Source organism: Leuciscus leuciscus (genome assembly GCF_965113295.1).
Source record: "Leuciscus leuciscus genome assembly, chromosome: 14".
Classification (NCBI taxonomy): Eukaryota; Metazoa; Chordata; class Actinopteri; order Cypriniformes; family Leuciscidae; genus Leuciscus; species Leuciscus leuciscus.
The window spans coordinates 17,864,269-17,884,422 of NC_138738.1; the positions used below are offsets into that span (position 1 = coordinate 17,864,269).

A 20,154-nucleotide genomic window follows, 5' to 3' on the forward strand; every position below is an offset into this window, starting at 1 on the left:
CGTTTGTTGTAGTCCTTAAAAGCAATTTCTTTAAAAGAAAATATCTCCCTTTGCTTTGAACTTTGATCGTCGTAACTTTGCAGATGTTGTTTATGCTCAAACAGCAACATTACACACTAACTAAAGTTAGAAAAGTGAAATCATATTCAACCACCCCTTTAAAAAGAAAACAAATGAATGAAATAGCATGTGTCCATGTGTTTTTGTTTGCACATTTCCTTATTTCTCTGTTTCTATGCTTGCAAGAACAGGACACACAATTTCATCATGAAGGCACAATAAATGAATCACAGATGCAAAACATTGAAAAGGAAGCTTTAAAACTGTTTTAATGAACACTCTAAAAACAAATCAAAAACAGTCTAAAAATAAGGGTCAAATATTGACAAACACAACTGGAAAATTAAATGTTTGAATAAAAATTTTAAACCCAATGGTTGGGTTTGTCCATATTTGACCCAAACGTTTAAACTCTTGACACCTTACATTCCCACTGGTGCAAAATCATAACCGTTATCACCTTGTCTTTCCTTATTCATCTCTTATTGTTCACTCAAATCTCCACAATTGTAGAGCAGCTTTTGGTGTTATGGTTTGTAAATGAGATGGCTCAGTTGTGAAGGTGATTAGGGGAACTAAATCTTTTGGCCATTAACAATTTTTTTTACGTTAGCGTTCCATTCAGGACCTTTTCTGCACCTCTGCCAAACTCTAGACAGTACGCTGACCCATTAATCCACTGTAAAAGAAAAAATGCAGCTTTGCAAAATGAGTGATCAGTCATTCTCCATTACCATTATAAAACATTGGAGAAATAAAATTTTTTGAAAGTTTGTACATACTTCTTGTGATGATGAACTAGGTTAATGACATCATCACTAGAGTGCCAGCCTAGTGCTAGCCAGAAAGTACCATTTTGTTAAGAGGGAAAGAGACATGAGTGCTATGAGGTGTTAAATGTTTGAATTTGTGTTTGTATGTTATGCATGTTTGTATTATGATTATTGCATGTCAGAAATGAGTTCTTGATTATTCAGGAGCCAATGTTTTGCTGTGGAATTGAGTGATGAGCGTCACGGGGAAAGGTTTCACCCCGTGACAATGGTTCGTCCCACTAGTGTTTGGCGGGAAACCTGTATATTTAAGCCATTGTCTGAGCATGTTTGGGAGGATGCAAATGTAACTGTGCAAATGTTTGAACCTGTCTGAGGTGAGACATACTGATATTTTGTGGATGTGCCACTATAGTGGCAGGTTATAGTTTTTAGGTTATCTAGCAAAACACTTATGCAAAGTATGCTCAAATTAAATGCAATAACCCTGCCACTATATAGGCATTGTTTAGTGCCAGTTTTGCTGCTCGCAGCATTTTTTCTTTTGTTTTTAGCACCAGTATCTGTTGCATTAAGGGTTTTTTTCTTTTTTTACTTTGTGGACTGCACATTATGAAATGCTTTGAAAACCACTCCATTGTACTGAGCCTTCCTAAGCTTCTCTCAGGCCTCTCGACGACACACTACATGACACTTGTGCATAGACTGATCAGCTATAAACTATATTTTATGCAAAATTTCTGTGCTGCAATAGTTTAAATTAGATCATTTCCTCTTGTCTACAGATGTACAGTTCTCAAACACATTTGCTTTCTGACACAAAACATTTTGTGCCCATATAAACTATAAGGAAGTCTAGTACATAGCCATGTTGCTTCAGTGATGTCCAAAGCAGAGGTGAACTATGGCTTCCTTTACTATAACAGGGGAAATGGCATTGTTGAGTTTGGATTCTGTGTGGTGTGGTTTTTTATTTGTGCCTTGAGCTTCTATAAATTAAACGTTACTTACTGGTGCCCAGTAAAACTACAGGATAAAAGAACAGGAGAGAATGAATGAGTGAATGAATGCACACATTTGAATCCCACTGTCCTAAATAAAGGTGCTTTTAATGGAATGATCCATCTAAAAATACACATCTCTGTGATCTGCTCCATTTAAACTGATATGAAACTCAAGAAGTGACTCACACACTATTTCTGAACATGTGCAGTTATTTATTTTTGTACACTTTGAGAGTGGCGCTTCTCCAGACAGATCAAAGTCACTGTGCCAGATGAGGACAGACAGAATTAATCTCTGTAACACAGATTTGAAGCGAAATGCAGACCAAAATGTGGAGAAATACTAATTAATATTAATGTTTTTGCATCCAGATGTCTCCACATTTCTCACTGTCAACAGTTTTTGTAATTTAAATAAAAACAGAACATTAAATGTCATTTTACAGTAAAATGTTGTTTTTCGCAAGTAAAGATATGAATTATAATATAATTTACATTTGGGGATACTTTTATTCTGTGCATTAATACAGGAACTAGCCTGATACTCTTGTTTCAGAGAATTAGGAGCTATTTATGATTTGTTTGCAGTTTTGGTGAAAGGCCTAATACACAGCACTTGTAATGTATATCTCATTATTTGCTACTTGAAATATATTCTACATCAGTGGCAGAGCTACTGGAGCAGTGGGACTCAGTGGGATAGTTGCCAGGCTTGAACTCATTTCCTTATGCTCTACCACTGAGCCACATTAGGCTACAGACCAGAAGTCATTTATTATGTTCTCTTTACTCAAATCGTTCTTTAGCTGATATCTGCAAATGTTTGGGCATATTTATGATAGTGACATAAAATTCCTTTACAGTTATGATTTTCAGGCTTATAAGACTTATTTTAATATTTTATGTGACTGTTACTTGTGAGGGGAGTTTACATCTTCTGTCACTGGAAACATCAGTGAATGGATGATATAGAAGTGCAAATTACAAGGGCCTACGTAAATTCTGCTGCATATACTGAAAGTCAAGACTAAAATTAAAATCTAAACTGTCATTATTGGTCTTTTGTTTAATATAATTGTCACAGCTTGATTCACACAGGGAGAGTAGAGGGTCTAACCGTAAGAAGTACTTTTATTAATACAAAAATAACAACACTTGGAGAACTGAATGGATGACCTGCTAAAACTGACCTTCAACTTCCATCGAGATTCTGAAGTGTGCATCCACTGGACACTTTACTATCCCATGAGGCCATGGGAGAGGATTTGTGAATGGCAGTGCTTCACTGATGACCCAACTGATGCCATAGTTCACATGAGTGACAACATGGCAGATACGTTTGATTTTCATTCATACACACATTCAAACTATATAGAACATATTTTTTCAAACCAAATGTACCTATACTGTACAGTATATCAAGGGACTAAACAAAGAAATTACACTCAAAGCACATATAATAATATAATATAATATAATATAATATAATATAATATAATATAATATAATATAATATAATATAATATAATATAATGTAATATTTGATTCTCTGCACCATATCCCAATTCTATTATGCATTATGTTCTGATATGCAATATTGCAACAGTGTTAACACTGTCAATATTTGTTGTAATAACTAGTGCCACATGCCTGGACTGTTTTATGTTACATTTCTGCTTTAGGTGTAGTGTTACATGTTTGCACAGTGGTTTATGTGAAAAAAACCGTCATGTAGTTTCCTCCTGTACAATGTAAATATATCGACTTTGACTTTGGCTTAGGTCTTCAGATGTTCAACAATCCAACCAGCCGCATTATGGCTTTGTAGCTCTGTTAGTCGCTATGCTAGTACAAAGTTTGCTTTGCACCCAATCATTGATAAGACAAGTTAATGTTTAAACAGAACACTATGATAACTTAAAAAACTCTGCAGAAGCCCTAAACACTGATTGTTATCTGAGCTCCAGAGATAAATGTTTGTGTTTTACAAGATTGTGCTTAAGACTTATCTCTGAGATAAAGTTTTAGGGGATCAAAGGCTTACAGCATCTGATGTGGCCTGACATACTAAATAATCTGTTTTTATTGTTACTAAATATTACTTACAGCATTATGTTGGATTTTAAAATAAGGAGAGGATGAACTGGAATAAAACTGCAATAAAAAGTGCTCTGCAGTCGACTGAGCTGAAAAAAGACTGTAAACATTACAGGCACATTAACACAATACTCCTCTGACTGATATTAGTGACCTTGAGTAACTTGTGAGGTAGAGGTCACTACCAGTTTTCCCCATTCTGAAGGGTTATAGCATACTTTGTGTGTTTTGCTAGATATCCTAAAAACTATAACCTGCAATTCTTACTTATACTTTAAGGCCTGATATAATCTTTAAATCTAGTTTTGTTTGTGCTACTTAATGTTTTTAGGTTAAAATCAGAGATTTGAATTAAATCATGTCTATAAACAACTTTATAAGTCATGTTGAATATATGGTTCCTGTCGGTCCTCTACTTTACCCAACTTTCTTGATCGATTATATCATCGCAAAATCTAATCTATATTATTACTCAGCAATATTTTTTAATGGATATATACACTGAAAAAAATTTCTAACCTCTCCAAGTCAAAATTTTCTAGTGACTGGTCACATCTAAATTTTTTAATTGGCCCAAGTGCAATTCTTGTTGCAATAGTCTGTTAACATTGGCTCAATGAGAAATAATACGTCAGACTAATTGAAAAATTTAGATGTTATCAGTCACTAGAAACTTTTGACTTGGGGATGTAATTTTTTTTACAGTGTAGTACAACTACAACTACATACATACAATACATACACTCACATAAAGCAATCCTATTCTACATAGTAAATGTCTGCTGCATGATTGTTAATTTCGATGCAAATTGTAAACTATATTATTGCACAGCTCTATAAAATTGACTTCAAGAGCTCTAAAAACACTTTGTAACACTTTTTTAATAACTGCACGCTATTAAGCATTAGTAAACAGTTAATTAATCATTTATAAAGCATTAATAGACATTTATAAGCAGTTTATAAATACAGCAATAAATGCTTTATTCTTGATTTATAAGTATATCTATAATGTTTTTAATAAGTATTTTCATACTTTATTAATGATCAATTTATCATTTCTAAATGTAGTATTGCATTATTTACAAATCAGTTATTTAGGAGTTGTCAGTGGTTCATAAGAATGTGCATATAAAAAAGTGAAAATTAGAAAGTGTAAGTAAATGATTAATGAACTTTTTAAATGTACATTCATACATCTTAGTATTTAGACATATAGTAATAGTTACTTAGTGTGTTAATAAATGCTTTATTAACGTGTATTCTTACTGTAATTCATGGTCAATTCAGGTAGATATAAAGCATTTAGTAGTCAGTTAACTATTTTTGTGAGCACTCATCTAAAGTGAGGACTATTTATGCCTTGTAAAGCATTTACAAAGGAGAATTAAAGGCTCAGTTTTCTTCTAAACAGAAAAATGAAACAAACACAACACAGTAATACAGAACATAAAAATATTTAAGATGTAGGAATATACATTCAAATGTATTAATCATTTACTTACACTTTCTAAGTGATCTTATGAACCACTGCAAACTACAAAATAACTGGTTTGTAAATAATGCAATACTTCATTTAGAAATGATAAATTGATCATTTATAAAGTATGAAAATACAATTATTAAACATTTTAGATATGCTTATAAATCAAGAATAAAGCATTTATAGCTGTATTTATAAACTGCTTGTTAATGTCTATTAATGCTTTATAAATGATGAATTAACTGTTTACTAATGCTTAACTAATGATTAATAGTGTGCTGTTATTATAAAGTGTTACCAAACACTTTATTTAACGGTATCTTTGTTACACGTTACACATAGCCTATGTAAATAGATGCAACTAAACCTGAACTAAACCCAATATAATCTTCTCGGTTGTTAATTGATATTACACAGTAAATGTATAATTACGCTGTTATTAAGACACCTTAACATAAAGTGTAACCAAAACTGGGTATATAAGTATGTATATAAGTACTGGTCATCTGTCCAGGGCATTTCCCTGTCTATGGCCCAAGACCCTGGGATAGTCTTCAGTATCCTTGCAAACCTATGACAAGCAGTTTGGAAAATGGTTGGGCGAAGTTTATTCTTAATTCAATTTTCTAACTGTAACCCTATTGTTGTAACCCTATTGTTACAGTTGTAGTTACAGTTTCTAACCCTATGTAAGCGTGAAATAAATGTTGTTAAAAAAATTTTTTTTTCATAAAAGTACTTTATGCGGTAATGCCTAAAAGAACTGATCAAAGATATTATTTAAAATGATACATGAATCGGAATAAATTTGGTTATAGTCTATAATGAAGTAATTCTTAAAGATTCAGATCAGCTAGAAATAGTTGAGTTAACAACTATCCATATTTAATTTTTACAGTATATATCATTGAGAAGAATCATTTTCTTAGTCCAAATTTCATGGAAAAGGTCCTCATTCCACCACGCTGTTTAACACAATGAATGACAGATTGGAAAAAAAAAACTTTCCGTTTACACAAACATTTGGCAAACATTTGGCCATAAAGTTGGATTTTTCTTTAAGACATCCAGCTCAGGGTCTACGGCAGAGTTTGTGCGGAGGCTGGAAACATCCTCCTTAACCATACAAAAAAAGTTCAAGACCATAACTGTCTGCTCATTTTGAAAATTATCACCCCTGGATCCGGACACAGAACATCTGGACAGCACATCCCAGAGAGCCTTTAAGACGGAGGAAGCGTTGAGAGGTTCCACAGAGTTTCACTTCAGGATGAGCTCAGCACATGTTCTGCAGGCTCTGTGCCTGCTGATGCTTTTCTCCACGGTCAGTTCTCAGCAGGGCTACATGCATGAAACCGGTGAGGATTGGGTGAATACCTGGCGCCAGGGCTTCAACTTTCAGTGTCCCCATGGTGAGGCATTAGTGGCAATCAAAAGTTACTTCAGTGAGAAAGAAGGCTCGGACCGCCTGTGGAACTTTGAGTGCCAGAGAACTCCCTACAACTGGGGAGAGCCTAGCGAATGCTGGTGGGACGATATCAACAGAGCCGGGATGGAATGGTATGTCTGTATGTATGTGGATGCCAGTGTCCTGTCAAACACAGGTCAATGTAGTTCTATGTATATGCCTTTTAATGCTATTGTACAAAACACATTTGTGAGTATGTTTTAATAACATTCACTGCAGACGAAAAGACGATGAAAATGACACCTTGATGTTTCAGTCAGTTTCATTTTTAAAATGTGTTACATATATACATAGATAATATACAGTAGATGGAACTAAACAGAATATTTTTGGCATGTTTGTCAAAAAAAAAAAAACTGTAATAATGCAAAAATGCATATTTATTAATTAAAATGATTATTTTAGAGCTTTGCACAGTTTCAAGTGTCCCAGTCAATACTTATAAATGAATGAAAGACAATAGATAAGGAACAGTTTATCAGTTTAACAGTTTATTTTAGTTTTTGATTGTAACCATTTTTGATAGAATAATTTTGGATATTCTGCCACACAGATATCTCAAATATGTTGTTTTGTATTATAACATTTAGAAAAGACAATGAAATGACATCAAATAAAGGGATAGTTCACCCAAAAATGAAAATTCTGTCAGTACTCACCGCCATGTTGTTCCAACCCCGTAAGACTTTCGTTCATCTTCGGAACACAAATTAAGATATTTTTGATGAAATCTGAGAGCTGTCGCACTCCTCCATAGGCTTCTGTGTTATTGAAACTTGCCGGCCCAGAAAGTTAGTAAAGACAATGTTTAAAATAGTCCAAGTGACTACAGTGGCTCAACCACAAGTTTATCAAGCGACGAGAATACGAGTGAGTTCACCTATGTAACAGCGCAGCGCTTCTGGGTTGTACGTCAGAACGTAAGCTCACTATTGGCCAGCATCACACGCATCACACACATGACCAGCGTCAGCCAATAGTGAGCCTACGTTCTGACGTACAACCCAGAAGCGCTGCGCTGTTACATTTGGGTATATATAAAAAATATATATATATAGTATTATTTGATATATATTTTTGGGTGAACTAACCCTTTAATATAATTTTTAAACAGTGCGTTTAGCATTATAGAGAATATAGATGACTTTTTTTCTTTTTTTTTTTCTTTTTTTTTACAGTGTCCAGTTTCAAGTGTCCAAGGAATAAACATAAATGAATGAAAGATGGATTTATAAGAAATCAGCTTTTGGACAGTTATTTACACAGATTTTCCTTGTGTTGCAAATATTTTTCTGATGACTCCTAAAAAAGTTTTGGTTTGTGTATATGCTTGGTTTATACTAAGTAAAGTAGAGAGCTCTCTTGCATGTATGATTAGACTCAGATGTGAATGTTTACTGAAGCGCTAGCTAATGCTAGCTTTCAGTGTTGAGTGCTTGCTTTGACAACATCATGATTATTTGTTTGTCAAGGAGGAAACAATGAAAGTTTCTTAAATAGGACTGGAGAGAGACAAGCAGATGTTTGGGGCAATCCAGATTTCATAAGTATCATTTAATCCTTGCCTCAGGTCCGCTGGTCTCAAAAAACCACAATCCACAGAAGAGATATAATGGCAACACTTAAGTTTAAGAGCCTTGTTTACTGCCAAAATGAAACTTTAACAAGCTGCCACAAATATACCTCAGACATGTTTGAATGCACATTTGTGAATCACTTCAGTACTACGACATCTTATTTAGAAAATCACTATGGCATTTCAAATTTAAGTTGTGTTTTATGTTGTATTAAATGTTGTACTTTGGGTTTCTTTTTCCCATCACAGCAGAACATCTTGGACTCATCTAGATCTGGCATGTTATTATTTCTTCCTCTCCTCTAATGAACTGACACATTTCTCAGATAAACTATACAGACACACACAAAAGCATTCCAAAGGAATATGAATGAGAAATAGAATGTTGAAGTGTCATTTAACTCGATAATATAAACTAAACAACAAAGTGTCTGTCAGCCAGCTTTCATCCAGGAAGCACAAACACTTGAAATAGAGAAATTAGACTAAATTACTTAGTGCACAGAGCACAGTCATTATAAGAAGTAATTGTGATGATAAACAGTAATTTTGATGTTCTTGTCATATAAACAGGGCTTGACATTAAAGCTTTACAGCTCTGTCACATTGATGTCAAAATAATATTTAGGATATCACAAACATTACAACATCACAGTCTCTAGTACGTGCAGTTCTGACTGTCGATTACAGCTAAACCAACTTAACGAAATGTTCGATGCAGTATTATCTCGTTTTTGCCAGGTTTACACACAGAGACACTATAACTTCTCAGGGTGAAATCGTACTCGGTTACTAACGTAACCTCGATTCTCTCTAGAAGAGGGAACGAGTACTGCGTAAGATATCTTACGCTAGGGGAAAATCCTTTTTCCGCGAGATATTGAAGCCAAAAATTATCCTTAATTTTGTAATAATGCAAAACGCGTTGCGGCAGCATGCAGACATAGGCGAGGCAGCTCGCGCGCCTATTGGCTGCTCTGCGGCAACTGCAGCAGCCTATCGAGCGAGGCCTGGCGTGACGCCAGACCCAATCAGGGCACTTCGCGCCCGCTGCGTCACGTCCCGCCGAAATGGGTGTGGTCTAGGCCTATAAATACCGCTCGCAGGCAGCTATTATCTGGTTTTTCATCATCGAAGCAACCAGAGCGTGTGCATGCACGGCAAGATACGCAGTACTCGTTCCCTCTTCTAGAGAGAACCGAGGTTACGTTAGTAACCGAGTACGTTCTCTTACGAGAGGTCTCTCGTACTGCGTAAGATATCTTACGCTAGGGGACCCAATGCAAAACGCTGTGCGTGCTGAGATCTGACACCAAAGACCCAAGGGCGAAAACCCGGGGTACATATAGTGCACAATCACTCAGGGAACTCACAGGGAGTCCGGGAAGAGGGAGGGGGGAAGCCGCACTCTTCCACATATGGCAGCGTCGCTCAGACGCTAATTTCATCATACAGACAGGGCGGGGTACGGCCTGAACTGATGGGAGAATGTGGGTCTTACACAGTTTGCCCAGGCACATCTCGTGCTGCTACTTTTCACTGTCGAACATTGAGCTGTGCTCAGTAGACGCAGCATTCTGAGCTGATAGCATCAGGTCAGATAATACTGGTAAACTTAGACCGACAGCAGCCTGGCCTGCAGGGCGGGAACCTCTAGGTTATAGAACCTTATAAATGTAGACGGGGAGGCCCAGCCTGCCGCCATACAAATATCTTGCAAGGCAATCCCACTTGACCAGGCCCACGAAGAGGCCATGCCTCTCGTGGAGTGCGCTCTGACACCCAACGGGCACTGCATGCCCTTGGAGGCGTATGCCAGCGCTATAGCATCAACTATCCATCTGGATAGGCTCTGTTTCGACGCGGCTAGTCCCTTAGAACGTCCGCTAAATGAAACAAAGAGCTGCTCCGTCTGTCTGAAAACAGACGAGCGAGACACATAAGCTCGTAATGCCCTGACTGGGCAAAGGAGGCTCGCGTCTCTTTCCTCATCAGGGACCGGTAGGGCTGACAGGGAGATAACCTGCGCCCTAAACGGTGTGTTGAGGGATTTTGGAACATAACCGTGCTTAGGTTTGAGTATAACTTTTGAGTCATTAGGCCCAAACTCCATGCACGCCGCGCTCACAGAGAGCGCGTGTAGATCCCCTATACGCTTCACTGAAGCGAGAGCCAGCAGAAACACAGTCTTGAAAGACAGGTGTTTCAAATCAATTGACTGTAAAGGCTCAAATGGCGCACCTTTCATGGCTTCCAGAACCGTAGAAAGGTCCCATACGGGGACTGAGGGAGGTCTGGGAGGATTTAGTCTCTTAGCCCCTCTAAGGAAGCGGATGACTAAATCGTTCCTTCCTATAGACTGACCAAGCGTTGTTCCTGAGAACGCTGCTATAGCCGCCACATAAACTTTGAGCGTGGAGGGGGCCCTGCCCTTATCCAACAGCTCTTGTAGGAAGGAAAGCACCTCCGTCACACCACAGTCTGTGGGTGACACACCACGGGCTGTGCACCAGCCCGAAAACACTGACCATTTCGAGGAGTAGAGTCGTCTCGTAGACGTGATCGTGTTTAATACTCCTTTAGGGAGTCCAACATGTACCCGTTGATGGCCCAGACATGAAGGGACCATAATTCCGGGTGAGGATGCCAGATCGAGCCGTGGGCCTGTGAGAGGAGATCTCTCCTCACTGGTACTGGCCACGGGGCAGTACTTTCTAACTGCATCACGACTGGGAACCAAGGTTGGTTTTCCCAGAACGGTGCCACCAGCAATACTGAGCATCCTTCTTCCCTGATCCGCTCTATCACCTGAGGCAGGAGAGAGACGGGGGGAAAAGCATAGAGCGGGCGGCGGGGCCACACATGGGCCAGCGCGTCCCTGCTCTTGGAGAAAAATTCCGGACAGTGAGCGTTTTCTTGAGACGCGAACAGGTCTACTTCCGCTCTGCCGAATTTCTTCCACAGCAGTTGGACTGTCTGTGGGTGTAGAGACCATTCGCCTGCTGGAACATTGTTCCTGGACAGTCTGTCTGGTCCTATATTCAGGAGCCCTGGCACGTGCGCTGCTCTGAGCGAGCGCAGGTTGCACTGAGCCCATACCAGGAGGCGTTCTGCCAGCCTTTACAGGTTCCTGGACCTGAGGCCGCCCTGGCGATTTATGTAGGACACCACAGACATGTTGTCCGAACGGACCAGGACGTGGCGTCCTTTTATTTGGGGACAAAAACGCGTCAGCGCGTTGTCTACTGCCAGCATTTCGAGGCAGTTTATGTGCAGGAGCTTTTCCCGTTCCGACCACTGGCCGAAGAACGTTCTGCCCTCGAGCAGCGCTCCCCATCCCGAGGTGGACGCGTCCGTGGACACCACTTTCACCCTCGAGGAAGTCCCCAGGCTTACACCTGATTGGTACCAGTCGTTCGCTCTCCAAGGTTTCAGAGCTGTGACGCACTTCTGATTGACCCTGAGGCGAAGCGAACCGGATGCCCACCTCTGCGTGGGACTCGCGCTTTCAGCCAAAACTGCAGCGGGCGCATGCGGAGCAGGCCCAGCTGGAGCACTGATGATGCTGAGGCCATGAGACCAAGCATCTTCTGAAATTTCTTGAGCGGGACAGACGCGCCGCAGCGAAACGAGTTCGCTGTGCGTTGAATGTCTACCGCGCGCTGCGGTGATAGTCGCGCTATCATGGACAGCGAGTCCAATTCTGTGCCCAGGAAAGATATCTTCTGACTGGGTGACCGGGGTGAAGGCAAAATCCTTGACGGAGGATCCAAAGAGGCCTGTGGCGGAAATCGGGGCGTCGAGAAACGCGGTGCGCTCGTACTCGGCCATTTCCGAGAGCGTCAGCCAAAGATGTCTCTCGGTCACAGTGAGAGAGGCCATATTCCGTCCAATGGCCTGCGCTGCAGACTTAGTAGCACGGAGAGCGAGGTCCGTGGCACTTCTTAAGTCCGGCACGCAGATCGCGTCAGGTCCTTCCTCATCCAGCTTACGGAGGAGATCGGCCTGGAAGATCTGAAGCGTAGCCATGGTGTGCAGCGCTGACGCAGCTTGCCCGGCGGCGGAGAAAGCGCGGCGGAGCAGGCTTGACGTCGTGCGGCAAGCTTTAGAGGGTAGGGCCAACTTAGCGCGCCGTCCAGCGGAGGGCGGACATAAGTGGGCCGCTATCGCCTCTTCGACCGGCGGCAGCGAAAGGTATCCTTTGTTCTTGGCATCGTCAACTGCGGAGAATGCCAAAGAAACAGCAGGACGCACTCTAGCTGAATAGAAGTCGCTAAGTTCCAGGAAAGGCGCTGGTCTGGACGCAGGCGAAGCGCGCTCCCCAGGCAGGAAAAATCCATCCAGCCGGTTGTGAGCGGGCTGCTCGGGCGAAGACCACTCGAGGCCGAGGCTCGCCGCGGCCTGTGCGAGTACTCGCATGAGCTCCGTCTCGATGGACGCTCTCTTGCCTGACGATGTGCGGGCAGGGGGCGCGGGATCCTCAGAGCCCGCCCAATCCTCACTGCCTGACGCCAGGATAGAGCAGGAATCATCCTCTCCCAGCAGGGCTTCCTCGTCAGCGATGTCGACGGAAGCGGCGGCAGACGGCGGCCGCTGTCCGTCAGGAAGAGAGGCTGACGAAGCCGGGGAAGCAAGCGGGCGAACCGGCGAGCTTTGGCGGCTGGGGGAAGGTTCCGGGACCCGCTGGGCACGGCGCTTTTTACGGCGCGACACCGCGGCGGGCGGGGGAGCAGTCTCAGCGAAGAAGGCCAGGCGAGTCCTCAGAGTCGCCATAATCATCAGCTCGCAGTGAGGGCAGCCGCCGTCAGCGAGCGCGAGAACTGCATGTTCCTCACCCAGGCAGGAAACGCAAACCACGTGGCGGTCCCCGTCGCTGAGTGTGGCTCTGCACGAGCCGCAGGAAGGCATCTTGAAAAAGACGCTAGCTCTTTTAGAATGTGTGTCGCGGCGACACACACACACAAACAGAGTACAGAGTAATGGAAAGGATATGAGCGCCGGAAAGCGCAGCAGGAAGGCAGGAAGGCGGCGCGGCCAGCGACTTCAGTGACTCGTCCCGCTGAAGGTGCTCTCTCTCAGACGGCGCGGCTTCTTCTCCAGCTCCAGCGATGCGTGTGCTTCGCTTGAAGGATGAAAAATCAGATAATAGCTGCCTGCGAACGGTATTTATAGGCCTAGACCACGCCCATTTCGGCGGGACGTGACGCAGCGGGCGCGAAGTGCCCTGATTGGGTCTGGCGTCACGCCAGGCCTCGCTCGATAGGCTGCTGCAGTTGCCGCAGAGCAGCCAATAGGCGCGCGAGCTGCCTCGCCTATGTCTGCATGCTGCCGCAACGCGTTTTGCATTATTACAAAATTAAGGATAATTTTTGGCTTCAATATCTCGTGGAAAAAGGATTTTCCCCTAGCGTAAGATATCTTACGCAGTACGAGAGACCTCTCGTAAGAGAACTGACCAATTATTTCACCCTGTTGCTTGAACTGTACTGAACAGTATAATCTTTGTTGTTTTGAACACATTCAGGATTAAACTTTTCCAGAAATAATAAGCTCATTCTGTACTCACAGTGCTGCAATGCCAGGACACTCTATGAATGGATATTTTGATAATTAATAGCTGCAGCCTTGATATAAAAACATAAAGCTCAAACAGAAGGTAAACACAAGCAAAAGCATATTGTGCACTAGTTTAAACATTATACTGGCTACTTTCCTTGTCACACACCTTTGACACGCTGCTTTGGAACAATAGGTATTATGAAAAGATCTTTTTGTCTAGAACTGACTCACGTGTTTTACAATGCAATAGTCTTTCCTGCATCTAGACTCTGGTTGGCCACAGGAACGTGAATGTTTGCCCAGAACAGTCCAACATGAAAAATGATTCAGAGCCCTCTCATGTTTTCCCCTCTAATACAATAAGCATAATGTCTTGATGTGAGATGGTTGCCTTATTTCTTCCTCTATTTTGCTCTTATGTGATGTGTGGTGTAACACCCTAAATTTCACAGTAACTTCATGTCATGACTAGAAAGACCCTTACTGTGACTTACAATCTATGTGATTCACATAACAAAAGTGACCTTATTTTACCAGTTCTCCAGCTTGTTATAAAGTGTGGTTGCTGCGATCAGTCTCTGAGGGCATCTGAGGGAAACAGTGCCAATATTCAGTGTTCCAAGTTCTCTCTCCCTACTCCACAAGCAATGGGATAATTTTTTCCAGCGGGTTAATTAGAATCAGTATAGTTTTCCCTGATCTACTGCCCACCTTGTGAGATTTCCTTAGAGCCAGTGCCAGTGACCTCAGCCCCCTGTCTGCTGCTCACTGCTAGCCTTTTGTGAGGGAATACTGTCTGCCAGCCTCACTGCATGCTGGGAATTTACAATCAAGGAATCATATTATGCAGTCTTATGCTCTTTAGATAAATTTCACAAGTTTTGGACTGCTAGCCATGCCCAAAATATATTGGCAATAAAGACAAAATATGTTTACATGCTTTTACTTTCAATAAGCTTTAGTTACTTTTATTTCTCGATATATATTTTGGCTATAATTTAAAAAATATAAATATATTTATATTGCCCAAAACATATTTTAAAAAAGATGTCAATTTTGCATTTTCCCAAATCCAAAAGGTAATTTCTTGCCACTTGAAGTACATTTTACACACACATATATATGTGCCTCTAAATCACGGACTGTCCTTTAAGAGTATCTTCTTTCCTGTCTCCCTCTTCACATCTGATTTGCACTACGGCATAGATGAAATTCTACTGGGAGAAGGCTCTGGCCTACTTCCTATTGGTGGAATGGTTGCCCATTGCGTTAGTGTTGCTATGACAAAAGTCTGGCACTGCTGGTGGCTGGGAAGCAGTGCAGAGCTCGTGATTGTGTCCCTGTTGTGATGACAACAGTTTGTATGGGCCACAAACAAGTAGTATTTACAAACCTGTATTTACAGAAAACCTTAAAATATCGCTGTGTCCTCAGGGGTGACATTTGCTGAGTTAACAAACTTCAATGAAAAGCAACTTAAGTCTTCTAATTATTGACTGGTTAAATCAATTTAGAATTGCTTGTAATGACATGTAAAAACTCCTTTCGCTCACTAGCCATGACAGGTAATCATCTACTGTAACAAACATAAATGTTCTATTCAATTTGCTATTCAATAACAATACTCAAGGTTTATCATACCTGTGGAAGTTTAATTACAAGTGTTATATAATTTAAAAAAAATATATGATGGGTGATGCATAAAGTTATAAAATGGTTAGTTCCGGTCCTTGAATCAGATTAGACGAGAGTATTACAAAGAGTTCTGATTTCGGACCCCGATAGACTGGGGCTGCATCCGAAATCGCATACTCTCTTGAGTAGTATGTATTATGGTAATATAGTATAAAACAGTATGTATGTAAGTAATCCCACTTTTGCATAGTTTGAGCTTGCTGTTTAATAATCATTTGAAACTTAGCAAACTGGCAGCTCCAGTAGTAATACAAATATTAATCTTAAATTCGCATGTTTAAACCTTAATTAAACAATTTAATAATCAATATAAAAAGGAATTTAAACCTGTTTGATATTACGCTGTACCCACATTGGACCAGTGGTTTGGAAAATGGATGGATGGGTGATTCAGCTGAGCGGCGCCATGATCTGGCGAGACGCGAGATTTCATTCGGTGGGACCGTCACAGTGCAGTACGGGTATTCTCTAGCTCTTAAATGTACACTTGTTTTAGCGGTGCATTATGGGATCGAATGAGTGCACTCGATAACGTCCACTGTGGTTTCGGGCACCACTACAATTAGCTGACCCTTCAAATAGTGCCGTAAGGGTGTGTGGGCGATTTCAGAAACAGCCTGTCTTTATGAGTGACTTGTTGAATCAATCACTCAACCGATTCGATCAGCAATGCTGATTCTTTCTGGAATGAAACAAGTGAATTGTTTCTATGAATGAGTCATTGAATCATTCATTCAAACGATTTGATGCAATGCATATTGAGGGAAAAAAAACCCACTACTGTGTTGATCACATGGGATTTTTCATTAATTTCATTAGCAAAGCAAAAACAGACAAAATAACTGGCAATATTTTGTCTAAAATGTAAGTTAGGCTACTTGCAATTAACTTCCCAATTATTTAACCGATGTTCTCTAGCAATATCTCACTTGCAGTCGTGCTGGTTTTTTTCCCGAATATCTTCACGGCCTGCAGTCAAATAACTATTCGGATATTCTGATATTCGGAACCTGTGGATAATTCTAAAGATTAATTTTAAGATTCTCATTTAAAAACCCTGCAATGTCAAAATGGAACGAATGGAGCCAGACAAAGGGACATAACTTCATGCATATTTGTCAGGCACACGTTGCTCTTGCTGTTTTAGTCAGCCCTTTGGTATAAACAGGAAGATGCACACAATACAAGGTCAATATCTAAAAGCAGGCACACCTCACAAGACCACATGCCACATGTGAGACAGTTTCTTTCAATCCACGGAATACACAAATATTCCAAAGCTTTGTTTTGAAGGATTCATATTCATTTAACAAATAACAAATGTCTATTGTTCAGCCTCTTCGCTCTATATAAAAGCCATATTTGTACTGTCTACAGGTCCTCAGTTTGCACTAACAATGGGCTGGTTGCTGGCATTCAAAGTCAGTACTTTGAATCGGTTCTGGATCGAGAATGGCAGTTCTACTGCTGTCGATATGCCCGCAGATGCCCGTATTCCTGCTGGTGAGTCTTGAAACACCAAATGGTGATCTAATCATACAAGTTAGGTTAATGTGATTTAACCAAATACAATTCACCTATCATTTCCCTCTGATTTTAGGGATAAGTTATGGGTATGGTTAGGTTTAGGGGTTGGGATTAAGACTACATTTTCAGACAGAAATATTGTTCCAGGATCAACAAAATATGTTGATCCAGAACATGCTTTACTTGGCAAAATCATGGTTACTAAAAAACCTCTACACACACACACACCTCAGGTTATTCTCTATAATAGATATTATGTGTCCTCTGGTAATTAGATTAAAACTGGACAATAGAATATCTTTCAGATCATTAATAACCTTCCTTTTAATTGCATTTTCATTGTTTATGCACAGGAAGACGTCTGATGTTCCAGAGCACCACAGAGAAGAGGGAGAGATGGTAATTCCCAGTTACGGCTACTTCATAAGGGGGGCTCAAACTACTTTCAGTGGTGTACTGAGGTTTGTGAACACTTCATCTTCTTTTGCACTTAGAGCTGGAGGTTTTGTCTGTAATGCATTTATGTCAAAATAATATAACATTTTATAACAGATGCATGCATTGTCTTATTGGCTGTTAATGCATTAAAAATAGTTTTCCTTATGTGGGAGCTAAGACCCTGTTTTTTTTTTCAATGCTTTGCAGGGATCGGCAGTGGAAGTACATCTTGTGCCGAATGACAGACTTTGATTGCCAGTTTGAAAACTTCTAGACTGCATTCATCACTTAATGTCCTTATCAAACACATCTATGCTAAATGAGCACATGAACGTCACCATAAGAGCATTTCATATAGCACTTACAGAAAACATATATGACATTCTGCTTTTTTTTTTATTAGCTTAACAGTTTAGAAAATGATTGTTTTACTCTGTCTGTATGTGAGCATGGACTGACATTTTCTCACATTTTGCAGTTATTTCTATGTTTACACATAATTTGTAATCATTTTAAAATATAAAATATCCAACAAAAAGGAACAAAAACATTTTTATATTGTTGTGTTTTATGAATAAGTTGCACATATATTTATGTTATGCAACCATGTAATAAAAACTGCATGAAGTTAACATTAGTTTTAACACTTTGAGTATCACTCAACACAATATAGCAGTGTAACAGTTTACATTACATTACCACACTAAAAATACCTTTGCTGACAATTTAAATTTATTTTTAATTAATACATTTTATAATAAACAATTTATTTTTGGTTGTTGAAGAAGTTCAAAAGACTATTTTGGTAAACTTTTAAATCAAGGTCTCAACCACTCAGATGAAGCCAAAAAACATTCTGAATTCTTTAAAAAAATAATAAAAAAAAATAATAAAGCAAAGGTTTCTCCCATGGTCTGCTTGTTTTTTTCTCCTGTATTTTGCAACACTCATGACGGCTGTTTACCTCTTTATCCTTTCTACATCTGTTTTCTGCTTAGCTTGAACAAGTTATCCAGCGGATGTGGCCAGATTACATTGGATCTCTTTGTATATGTGCAAATGTGCACAGATGTACTTGTAGGTGTTTATAAATAGCCTACTTAATACCTCTTTTTGAGCTATGAGAGTGTATGAGAAATTCCTGCAGTAATTACAGAATTTGTGTATATATAATGTTCCAAAGATCAAATCTGTATTTTTGGTGAGCGTAACATACTTAAAAAAAATAAAAATCTTACTGAGCCCATTCTTTGGAATGGTAATGTGTATAAAATGTTCGATATAGACACCACTAAGAATAACATTAGTGTTCGGTTCATTAAATGAGTCAGATGTTAATTCAGTTCAGTCAAGGATTCAAGCAGACAATTTGTCTTTTTAATTATTCATTAAAAGAACCAACTCATAAGAGTCATTCGTTCAGGATTTAGACTACTCTTGTCAAGCTATGTTTTTGATTCACTAAAAAACACCAGCTCATAAGAATCATTTGTTCATTTGTGTGGAGCCCGCAAGGTCAACTCAGTAGAAATGTACTGCCATTTTGGCACAGTACGCTATTGTATCACATCCAATAAACATGGCACACTCACATTTACAACTAAAAACAAATATGATGTGTCTTTTACTGTGGTGCTGAAGATCCCTCGCTGCTGAAAGGAGGTGCGGGAAACACTGATGTGTGTTTGTGCTTGGCCTGGGTGTGTCTTTCTTAATGAGTGAGACAATTATATGCTGGATAAGCGTGTTGTGGATTGAGACTGTGCCCGAGACAGTTTTGATTTCTGGGTACAATCTTGTTGGAGTGGGTCAAACTGACCTTAATTGGATTCAATACAATTCCCCAAAAATCACACTTTAAAAACAAAACAAAAACACAATCAGTTACAAACAATTAACTTTTAATATCAATACTTATCACACATTACAAAGAATAAATATCTGAATTTATGATTTATAAAAATGTTTTTAAGACTGCCCCTCCCCCACACCTGTGGAATGTTTGCCATTACACATTTATAACAATAGTCTAACTTAATCTTGACAAACTATATATCATTTGAAAGCTTTCAGACTCTAGTTTTCATATTTGGTGACTGATTTTCAAAAGAAATGCCAGAGCAATATAAATAGCGATAGACTGTCCATTTGTGATTTTATTTTGTTTATGTGGGTTTTAGAGGTGGAATTTATATAAAATATTAACATTAATTCCCAAACTTCTTCTAAATAGAATGTCTACTACGTAAATATTTAGAAAATTATGGAAACCATATTTGGAAATGGAAGAGTCCTTATATGGTCACCAATGGTGTCTGGAAAAGTTTGGTACGTCAAAAATCTCACTGAAAGCTAATTTATTGAGATATCAACCTAAAATTTGGCGCATAACTTGTTCAAATTTTTGGCTTTGATTGTATTGAAGTTTTAGAGCTTAACATGTTTTGTAAAATATGTATTTTATATAAAATATA

The 20,154-nt window shown here is 39.6% G+C and overlaps 1 protein-coding gene across 1 annotated transcript; it reads left to right on the forward strand.

The window, feature by feature from the left end:
• Positions 1-6,511: 6,511 nt before the first annotated feature.
• Positions 6,512-18,590, forward strand: dpt (dermatopontin). The gene is made up of 4 exons (XM_082190300.1): positions 6,512-6,977; positions 17,093-17,218; positions 17,596-17,703; positions 17,888-18,590. The coding sequence occupies exons 1-4, from the start codon at positions 6,688-6,690 to the stop codon at positions 17,952-17,954; spliced, it is 591 nt and encodes a 196-aa protein (XP_082046426.1). The 5' UTR covers positions 6,512-6,687; the 3' UTR covers positions 17,955-18,590.
• Positions 18,591-20,154: the final 1,564 nt, after the last annotated feature.

Excerpts from the sequence above, each read along its gene's own strand:
- dpt (XM_082190300.1), top strand. The coding sequence starts at position 6,688 with ATGAGCTCAGCACATGTTCTGCAGGCTCTGTGCCTGCTGATGCTTTTC. Across the intron at positions 6,978-17,092 it reads AACAGAGCCGGGATGGAATG|GTCCTCAGTTTGCACTAACA; the intron begins GTATGTCTGTAT and ends TACTGTCTACAG. Across the intron at positions 17,219-17,595 it reads AGATGCCCGTATTCCTGCTG|GAAGACGTCTGATGTTCCAG; the intron begins GTGAGTCTTGAA and ends GTTTATGCACAG.